The sequence below is a fragment of the Salmo salar genome, unplaced genomic scaffold (assembly GCF_905237065.1).
Source record: "Salmo salar unplaced genomic scaffold, Ssal_v3.1, whole genome shotgun sequence".
Lineage (NCBI taxonomy): Eukaryota > Metazoa > Chordata > Actinopteri > Salmoniformes > Salmonidae > Salmo > Salmo salar.
This window is the reverse complement of record NW_025547785.1, coordinates 1896-12500: the sequence shown is the minus strand read 5'-3', so window position 1 is coordinate 12500 and position 10605 is coordinate 1896. Positions and strand designations below refer to the sequence as shown.

Below are 10605 nucleotides of genomic sequence, written 5' to 3'. Positions count from 1 at the left end.
GATAGCAGTAGGTTGACCTACCCAACCAACCAATCAGATGTATTGATCAGTCTGTGTGGTGGATAGCAGTAGGTTGACCTACCCAACCAACCAATCAGATGTATTGATCAGTCTGTGTGGTGGATAGCAGTAGGTTGACCTACCCAACCAAAATCAGATGTATTGATCAGTCTGTGTGGTGGATAGCAGTAGGTTGACCTACCCAACCAACCAATCAGATGTATTGATCAGTCTGTGTGGTGGATAGCAGTAGGTTGACCTACCCAACCAACCAATCAGATGTATTGATCAGTCTGTGTGGTGGATAGCAGTAGGTTGACCTACCCAACCAACCAATCAGATGTATTGATCAGTCTGTGTGGTGGATAGCAGTAGGTTGACCTACCCAACCAACCAATCAGATGTATTGATCAGTCTGTGTGGTGGATAGCAGTAGGTTGACCTACCCAACCAACCAATCAGATGTATTGATCAGTCTGTGTGGTGGATAGCAGTAGGTTGACCTACCCAACCAATCAGATGTATTGATCAGTCTGTGTGGTGGATAGCAGTAGGTTGACCTACCCAACCAACCAATCAGATGTATTGATCAGTCTGTGTGGTGGATAGCAGTAGGTTGACCTACCCAACCAACCAATCAGATGTATTGATCAGTCTGTGTGGTGGATAGCAGTAGGTTGACCTACCCAACCAACCAATCAGATGTATTGATCAGTCTGTGTGGTGGACAGCAGTAGGTTGACCTACCCAACCAATCAGATGTATTGATCAGTCTCCTACCCATTGCTGTAGCGGGGCGAACTTCCCCGTCAGGGCCTTGAGGACCTCCTGACTGGCGATGCCCCCCACCGCCGCGGACAACGGAGGGAGAGAACCCTGCGCCGTTCTGGACAGACAACACACCAACTCACTATTCACTGGAGCCTGGAGAGAGGAGAGGAGAGAGGAGAGAGGGGAGAGGAGGATGGGAGAGAGGAGAGAGGAGGATGGGAGAGAGGAGAGAGGAGAGAGGGGAGGGAGGAGGATGGGAGAGGAGAGAGGAGAGGAGAGGAGAGAGGAGAGAGGAGAGAGAGGAGGATGGGAGAGAGGAGAGAGGAGGATGGGAGAGAGGAGAGAGGAGAGAGGGGAGGGAGGAGGATGGGAGAGGAGAGAGGGGAGGGAGAGAAGAGAGAGGGAGTGGAGAGGGAGAGACGGGAGAGGAGAGAGGAGAGACGGGAGTGGAGAGGAGAGAGGGAAAGACAGGAGAGGAGAGAGGGGAGGACGGGAGAGGGAGGGAGAGAGGAGAGAGAGAAGGACAGGAGAGGAGAGAGGAGAGGGAGAGAGGAGAGGGAGAGAGGAGAGAGAAGGACAGGAGAGGAGAGAGAGAAGGACAGGAGAGAGAGAGAGAGAGGAGAGGGAGAGAGAGAGAGGGAGGGAGAGAAGAGAGAGGAGGGAGGAGAGGGAGAGAGGAGAGGAGAGAGGAGAGGAGAGAGAGAAGGACAGGAGAGGAGAGAGAGGGAGAGAGGGAGGGAGAGAGGAGAGAGAGAAGGACAGGAGAGGAGAGAGGAGAGGGAGAGAGGGAGGGAGAGAGGAGAGAGAGAAGGACAGGAGAGGAGAGAGGGAGGGAGAGAGGAGAGAGAGAAGGACAGGAGAGGAGAGAGGGAGGGAGAGAAGAGAGAGGGAGGGAGAGAAGAGAGAGGGAGGGAGGAGAGGGAGAGAGGAGAGGGAGAGAGGAGAGAGAGAAGGACAGGAGAGGAGAGAGGGAGGGAGAGAGGGAGGGAGAGGGAGAGAAGAGAGAGGGAGGGAGAGAAGAGAGAGGGAGGGAGAGAGGAGAGGGAGAGGGAGGAGAGGACGGCAGTGTCACGAGTGTGAGTGTGAGTGTGCGCACCTAAGTGCCACAGTGTGTGTAGATGAAACACTCACTCTGGTTGTCAAGGTGAGGTTGACTTCCTCTGTTAGTTTGACCAGAACCTCCGCATCCTGACAGCACCTGGAGAGAACAACCAATCACAACCAGCTTTACAGGAAGTAGAGGCTAGGGACCAACCAGCTATACAGGAAGTAGGGGCTAGGGACCAACCAGCTATAGAGGAAGTAGGGCCTAGAGACCAGCCAGCTATACAGGAAGTAGAGGCTAGGGACCAACCAGCTATACAGGAAGTAGGGCCTAGAGACCAGCCAGCTATACAGGAAGTAGAAGCTAGGGACCAACCAGCTATAGAGGAAGTGGGGGCTAGGGACCAACGAGCTATACAGGAAGTAGAGGCTAGGGACCAACCAGCTTTAGAGGAAGTAGGGGCTAGGAACCAACCACTCAGCTGGGAGGGCCGGGGAGGGGCTAGGGAGTAGGGGAGGGGGAAGGGGCTAGGTGGAGGGACTAGGGACTAGAGGGTAGGGACTAGGGGTAGAGGGTAGGGACTAGGGGTTGTGTTACCCGATATTGGGCAGTCTGTTGTGTTGCTCCTGGAAGGCATCGAGAGCCAGCATGGCGGCGTGGATCTGCAGCGGGGCCTGAGGGACACATTCACAATGGACAAAACAGGAAACTGCTCAGAGACGGCTCCAACACACAGCAGAGCAAAACACACCTTCACACAGGAGCTGACCTATGACCTCTCACCTCTGGTTTGCTGAAGTCGGGAGTCAGGACCCGAGGCTCAGACAGCTGCTGCTCCATCGTCTCCTGAAGAACACAGAGACACACGGACAGAGGGACACGGACAGAGGGACATGGACAGAGGGACACGGACAGAGGGACACGGACAGAGGGACAGAGACGTTTCAGGAAAAGACCACTGCAAACAGTCTTGTGGTGTTTCATTAGTCCACTGTTGATATCAGCCCCAAAACAATCAGCAAGCAACTTGTTGACGCAGCACGAAGCAGAACGACGCAGAACGACGCAGAACGACGCAGAACGACGCAGTACGACGCAGAACGACGCAGCACGACGCAGCACGACGCAGCACGCACGCAGCACGACGCAGAACGACGCAGTACGACGCAGAACCACGCAGCACGACGCAGCACGACGCAGAACGACGCAGAACGCACGCAGTACGACGCAGAAACGACGCAGAACGACGCAGAACGCACGCAGAACGACGCAGAACGACGCAGTACGACGCAGAACGACGCAGCACGCACGCAGAACGACGCAGAACGACGCAGCACGACGCAGAACGACGCAGAACGACGCAGCACGACGCAGCACGACGCAGAACGACGCTTTCTGGAAACTAAATCTGGACAACTTGATTACTGACAGGCAAAACATTTCGGGACTGTATCACCAGCGGACTAATATATATATATTAATATAAAGATAGAATTTTCCTTTAAGACTGTATCACCAGCACTAATAAATATATATTTATATTAAAGATGGAATTTTCCTTTAAGTGTAAAGCATTTAAAAAGCGTTATGTCATTTATGAACGTCGTGTTGTGGTTGTGTGGTGGTTGTGTTGTGGTTGTGTTGTGGTTGTGTTGTGGTTGTGGTTTGTGGTGTGGTTGTGGTTGTGTGGTGGTTGTGTTATGGTTGTGTGGTGGTTGTGTGGTGGTCGTGTTGTGGTCGTGTTGTGGTCGTGTTATGGTCGTGTGTGGTGGTTGTGTGGTGGTTGTGTTGTGGTTGTGTTGTGGTTGTGTTGTGGTTGTTTGTGTGGTGGTTGTGTTGTGGTCTTGTGGTCGTTTGTGTCGTGTTATGGTCGTGTTATGGTCGTGTGTGGTGGTTGTGTTATGGTTGTGTTGTGGTTGTGGTTGTGTGGTGGTTGTGGTGTGGTTGTGGTTGTGTTGTGGTTGTGGTGTGGTTGTGTTGTGGTTGTGGTGTGGTTGTGGTGTGGTTGTGTTGTGGTTGTGTTGTGGTGTGGTTGTGTGGTGGTTGTGTGGTGGTTGTGTGGTGGTTGTGTTGTGGTTGTGTGGTGGTTGTGGTTGTGTTGTGGTTGTGTGGTGGTTGTGTTGCTCGGTTGTGTTGCGGTTGTGTTGTGGTTGTGGTTGTGTTGTGGTTGTGGTGTGGTTGTGTTGTGGTTGTGTTGTGGTTGTGTTGGGGTTGTGTTGGGGTGTGGTTGTGTTGTGGTTGTGTTGTGGTTGTGTTATGGTTGTGTGGTGGTTGTGTTGCGGTTGTGTTGCGGTTGTGTTGCGGTTGTGTTATGGTTGTGTGGTGGTTGTGTTGTGGTTGTGTGGTGGTTGTGTGGTGGTTGTGTTGTGGTTGTGTTGTGGTTGTGTGGTGGTTGTGTGGTGGTTGTGGTTGTGTTGTGGTTGTGTTGTGGTTGTGTTATGGTTGTGTGGTGGTTGTGTTGCGGTTGTGTTGTGGTCGTGTTGTGGTCGTGTTGTGGTCGTGTTGTGGTCGTGTTGTGGTTGTGTGGTGGTTGTGTGGTGGTTGTGTGGTGGTTGTGTTATGGTTGTGGTGTGGTTGTATTGCGGTTGTGTTGCGGTTGTGTTGCGGTTGTGTGGTGGTTGTGTTGTGGTTGTGGTTGTGGTTGTGTGGTGGTTGTGTTGTGGTTGTGTGGTGGTTGTGTTGTGGTTGTGTTGTGGTTGTGTTGTGGTTGTGTTGTGGTTGTGTTGTGGTTGTGTTGTGGTTGTGTGGTGGTTGTGTTGTGGTTGTGTGGTGGTTGTGGTGTGGTCGTGTGGTGGTCGTGTGGTGGTCGTGGTGTGGTTGTGGTGTGGTTGTGTTGTGGTTGTGGTGTGGTTGTGGTTGTGTTGTGGTTGTGGTGTGGTTGTGGTTGTGTTTGTGTTGTGTTGTGTGGTGGTTGTGGTGTGGTTGTGGTGTGGTCGTGTTGTGGTTGTGTTGTGGTTGTGTGGTGGTTGTGTGGTGGTTGTGGTGTGGTTGTGGTGTGGTTGTGGTGTGGTTGTGGTTGTGTTGTGGTTGTGTGGTGGTTGTGGTGTGGTCGTGGTGTGGTTGTGTGGTGGTTGTGTGGTGGTTGTGTGGTGGTTGTGGTTGTGGTGTGGTTGTGGTGTGGTTGTGGTGTGGTTGTGGTGTGGTTGTGGTGTGGTTGTGTTGTGGTTGTGTTGTGGTTGTGGTGTGGTTGTGGTGTGGTTGTGTTGTGGTTGTGTTGTGGTTGTGAACTTACGAAGCTGTATGTTCTGGGGGTTTTGACCAGCAGGAAGAAGCCTCCATGTGCATAGGGCTGCAGACAGGACGTGTCCCCTATGGTGAAACTGTAGGGAGAGAGGACTGGCACACACACACTATTATCAACAATAATACAAGACTACTACCCTGTGACCTGTCATAGGACTGTCGTATCAGTACCTGTGACCTGTCATAAACCTGTCCTATCAGTACCTGTGACCTGTCATAAGCCCGTCCTATCAGTACCTGTGACCTGTCATAAGCCCGTCCAATCAGTACCTGTGACCTGTCATAAGCCCGTCCAATCAGTACCTGTGACCTGTCATAAGCCCGTCCTATCAGTACCTGTGACCTGTCATAAGCCCGTCCTATCAGTACCTGTGACCTGTCATAAGCCCGTCCTATCAGTACCTGTGACCTGTCATAAGCCCGTCCTATCAGTACCTGTGACCTGTCATAAGCCCGTCCTATCAGTACCTGTGACCTGTCATAAGCACGTCCTATCAGTACCTGTGACCTGTCATAAGCACGTCCTATCAGTACCTGTGACCTGTCATAAGCCCGTCCTATCAGTACCTGTGACCTGTCATAAGCCCGTCCTATCAGTACCTGTGACCTGTCATAAGCCCGTCCTATCAGTACCTGTGACCTGTCATAAGCCCGTCATATCAGTACCTGTGACCTGTCATAAGCCCGTCCTATCAGTACCTGTGACCTGTCATAAGCCCGTCCCTATCAGTACCTGTGACCTGTCATAAGCCCGTCCTATCAGTACCTGTGACCTGTCATAAGCCTGTCCTATCAGTACCTGTGACCTGTCATAAGCCTGTCCTATCAGTACCTGTGACCTGTCATAAGCACGTCCTATCAGTACCTGTGACCTGTCATAAGCCTGTCCTATCAGTACCTGTGACCTGTCATAAGACTGTCCTATCAGTACATGTGACCTGTCATAAGCCCGTCCTATCAGTACCTGTGACCTGTCATAGGACTGTCCTATCAGTACCTGTGACCTGTCATAGGACTGTCCTATCAGTACCTGTGACCTGTCATAGGACTGTCCTATCAGTACCTGTGACCTGTCATAGGACTGTCCTATCAGTACCTGTGACCTGTCATAAGCCTGTCCTATCAGTACCTGTGACCTGTCATAAGCCTGTCCTATCAGTACCTGTGACCTGTCATAAGCCTGTCCTATCAGTACCTGTGACCTGTCATAAGCCTGTCCCTATCAGTACCTGTGACCTGTCATAAGCCTGTCCTATCAGTACCTGTGACCTGTCATAAGCCTGTCCCTATCAGTACCTGTGACCTGTCATAAGCCTGTCCTATCAGTACCTGTGACCTGTCATAAGCCTGTCCCTATCAGTACCTGTGACCTGTCATAAGCCTGTCCTATCAGTACCTGTGACCTGTCATAAGCCCGTCCTATCAGTACCTGTGACCTGTCATAAGCCCGTCCTATCAGTACCTGTGACCTGTCATAAGCCCGTCCTATCAGTACCTGTGACCTGTCATAAGCCCGTCCTATCAGTACCTGTGACCTGTCATAAGCCCGTCCTATCAGTACCTGTGACCTGTCATAAGCCCGTCCTATCAGTACCTGTGACCTGTCATAAGCCCGTCATATCAGTACCTGTGACCTGTCATAAGCCCGTCCTATCAGTACCTGTGACCTGTCATAAGCCCCGTCCTATCAGTACCTGTGACCTGTCATAAGCCCGTCCTATCAGTACCTGTGACCTGTCATAAGCCCGTCCTATCAGTACCTGTGACCTGTCATAAGCCCGTCCAATCAGTACCTGTGACCTGTCATAAGCACGTCCTATCAGTACCTGTGACCTGTCATAAGCACGTCCCTATCAGTACCTGTGACCTGTCATAAGCCCGTCCTATCAGTACCTGTGACCTGTCATAAGCCTGTCCTATCAGTACCTGTGACCTGTCATAAGCCTGTCCTATCAGTACCTGTGACCTGTCATAAGCCCGTCCTATCAGTACCTGTGACCTGTCATAAGCCTGTCCTATCAGTACCTGTGACCTGTCATAAGACTGTCCTATCAGTACATGTGACCTGTCATAAGCCCGTCCTATCAGTACCTGTGACCTGTCATAGGACTGTCCTATCAGTACCTGTGACCTGTCATAAGCCTGTCCTATCAGTACCTGTGACCTGTCATAAGCCTGTCCTATCAGTACCTGTGACCTGTCATAAGCCTGTCCTATCAGTACCTGTGACCTGTCATAAGCCTGTCCTATCAGTACCTGTGACCTGTCATAAGCCTGTCCTATCAGTACCTGTGACCTGTCATAAGCCTGTCCTATCAGTACCTGTGACCTGTCATAAGCCTGTCCTATCAGTACCTGTGACCTGTCATAAGCCTGTCCTATCAGTACCTGTGACCTGTCATAAGCCCGTCCTATCAGTACCTGTGACCTGTCATAAGCCTGTCCTATCAGTACCTGTGACCTGTCATAAGCCTGTCCTATCAGTACCTGTGACCTGTCATAAGCCCGTCCCTATCAGTGCCTGTGACTTGTCATAAGCCCGTCGTATCAGTACCTGTGACCTGTCGTGCGGTGCCGTTCAGTGAGTCCATGCCGTTGACCTCTCTGAAGAGAACGCTCTGTCCAGTCTGGAGGCCGTGGGTCCTGCTGTCCATACAGGTTACCACCCCTGGGTTACCCTGCAGATCAGAGGTCAGAGGTCAGAGACGACGAGGGAGGGTGTGTGTGTGTGTGTGTGTGTGTGTCTGTCTGTACCTGTGTGATGTTCTGGATAAACATCTCCTTGGCTTCCTCTCCCGTGGGGTCCGACACCTCAAACTGGTCCCCAAAGTCACAGAACACTCTCACACAGATCCCATACGCGTCACATCCAATGAACTGCAAGGAAACAGAGACATCATGCTTTTAGTTCCTGGGGGGAGGTCTCACCCTGATAGGAGGGTCTAGAGGTCTGACCCTGATAGGAGGGTCTAGAGGTCTGACCCTGATAGGAGGGTCTAGAGGTCTGACCCTGATAGGAGGGTCTAGAGGTCTCACCCTGATAGGAGGGTCTAGAGGTCTGACCCTGATAGGAGGGTCTAGAGGTCTGACCCTGATAGGAGGGTCTAGAGGTCTGACCCTGATAGGAGGGTCTAGAGGTCTGACCCTGATAGGAGGGTCTAGAGGTCTCACCCTGATAGGAGGGTCTAGAGGTCTCACCGGCTGATAGGAGGGTCTAGAGGTCTGACCCTGATAGGAGGGTCTAGAGGTCTGACCCTGATAGGAGGGTCTAGAGGTCTCACCCTGATAGGAGGGTCTAGAGGTCTCACCCTGATAGAGGGTCTAGAGGTCTCACCCTGATAGGAGGGTCTAGAGGTCTGACCCTGATAGGAGGGTCTAGAGGTCTCACCCCTGATAGGAGGGTCTAGAGGTCTGACCCTGATAGGAGGGTCTAGAGGTCCCACCCTGATAGGAGGGTCTAGAGGTCCCACCCTGATAGGAGGGTCTAGAGGTCTGACCCTGATAGGAGGGTCTAGAGGTCTGACCCTGATAGGAGGGTCTAGAGGTCTGACCCTGATAGGAGGGTCTAGAGGTCTCACCCTGATAGGAGGGTCTAGATTTCTCACCCTGATAGGAGGGTCTAGAGTTCTCACCCTGATAGGAGGGTCTAGAGTTCTCACCCTGATAGGAGGGTCTAGATGTCTCACCCTGATAGGAGGGTCTAGATTTCTCACCCTGATAGGAGGGTCTAGAGGTCTCACCTGATAGGAGGGTCTAGAGGTCTCACCCTGATAGGGAGGGTCTAGAGGTCTCACCCTGATAGGAGGGTCTAGAGGTCTCCACCCTGATAGGAGGGTCTAGAGGTCTGACCCTGATAGGAGGGTCTAGAGGTCTGACCCTGGCTGATAGGAGGGTCTAGAGGTCTGACCCTGATAGGAGGGTCTAGAGGTCTCACCCTGATAGGAGGGTCTAGAGGTCTGACCCTGATAGGAGGGTCTAGATTTCTCACCCTGATAGGAGGGTCTAGATTTCTCACCCTGATAGGAGGGTCTAGATTTCTCACCCTGATAGGAGGGTCTAGATTTCTCACCCTGATAGGAGGCTGATGGAAGTGGCAGAAGTCATTGATTTTCTTCTGGAGACTCAGCCTGGCCTCAGTCAGGATCACACACTGGAGAACACAACAAGCACAGTCAGAAGCATTTCAGATTCACTACTTTACAGTCCCACTGTGTACAATCACTCATCAACAAGACGATAGTGTGTGTCTCTCTCACCTGGTACCTCTTCAGGAAGCTGAGGTCAGTGGAGGTCGAGAGAGGAGGACGACGTCTCCACGTGGACGTAAGGGTTTAACTCTGCTACCCTGGGATGGACCGCCAAAGCCCTGGGGGAGACAGAGAGAGAGAGACAGACAGACAGAGAGAGAGAAAGAGGGGGAGAGAGAGAGAGAGAGAGAGAGAGAGAGAGCGAGAGACAGAGAGCAGAGAGAGAGAGAGACAGACAGAGAGAGAGAGAGAACAGAGTGAGAGAGAGACAGAGAGAGAGAGAGAGGGAGAGATAGAGAGACAGACAGAGAGAGAGACAGACAGAGAGAGAGAGAGACAGACAGAGAGAGACAGAGAGAGAGAGAGACAGAGAGAGAGAGAGACAGAGAGAGATAAATACCCATTCAAACCATGAAACCTAATTCAAACAATGAAAACCTGGGTCTTTTTTTGGAAAGTTAGGGGATTGTTTCCCGACCCCTAGTTTCCTGTTTCCTGTGTTACCGAGAAGCCACAAATGCTGACGACGCAACAAGCCGCCCGGCCTCAGAGCAATACGCTACAGCTGGGAAGGACAGTGGGCGTGTCGCGCAGTGACGTCAAGCTGATGGGCGTTCCTTGACGAACTGGTCTCACCTGTTCCTCTGAGTCAGCACATCGTCCTGTCTCAGGAAGAAGTTGGAGCCCAAGTCCCAAGTCTCACACTGCTTAGTGTCATGCAGCGTCAATACCTATACACACACACACACACACACACACACACACACACACACACACACACACACACACACACACACACACACACACACACACACACACACACACACACACACACACACACACACACACACACAGGTCCCCTGATTAAATCCATTTCACTCTCATGAAACATGGTGACAATGACATGAAGCTGAACGAAGTAACCAGAGACCTATTCCCTATATAGGGCACTACTTTAGACCAGAGCCCTATTCCTATATAGTGAACTACTTTAGACCAGAGCCCTATTCCCTATATAGTGAACTACTTTAGACCAGAGCCCTATTCCTATATAGGGCACTACTTTTAGACCAGAGCCCTATTCCCTATATAGGGCACTACTTTAGACCAGAGCCCTATTCCCTATATAGGGCACTACTTTAGACCAGAGCCCTATTCCCTATATAGTGAACTACTAGTGACCAGAGCCCTATTCCCTATACAGTGCACTACTTTAGACCAGAGCCCTATTCCCTATACAGTGCACTACTTTAGACCAGAGCCCTATTCCCTATATAGTGAACTACTTTGGACCAGAGC

At 51.7% G+C, this 10605-nt stretch overlaps 1 protein-coding gene across 1 annotated transcript in view; it reads right to left on the bottom strand.

Moving 5' to 3' along the window:
- The window catches only part of LOC123732438 (ubiquitin-like modifier-activating enzyme 6), a gene marked incomplete at its 5' end in the record, with an annotated part of 15785 nt that extends 6576 nt beyond the window's left edge, over window positions 1-9209 (bottom strand). The window contains 9 exons of the mRNA XM_045711572.1: window positions 781-924; window positions 1903-1969; window positions 2414-2490; window positions 2600-2662; window positions 5049-5152; window positions 7614-7737; window positions 7814-7936; window positions 8314-8826; window positions 9129-9209. Coding sequence (XP_045567528.1) covers window positions 781-924; window positions 1903-1969; window positions 2414-2490; window positions 2600-2662; window positions 5049-5152; window positions 7614-7737; window positions 7814-7936; window positions 8314-8826; window positions 9129-9209 — 1296 coding nt within the window. The remainder of the gene's footprint in view (window positions 1-780; window positions 925-1902; window positions 1970-2413; window positions 2491-2599; window positions 2663-5048; window positions 5153-7613; window positions 7738-7813; window positions 7937-8313; window positions 8827-9128) is intronic.
- Between the last annotated feature and the right edge of the window lie 1396 nt (window positions 9210-10605).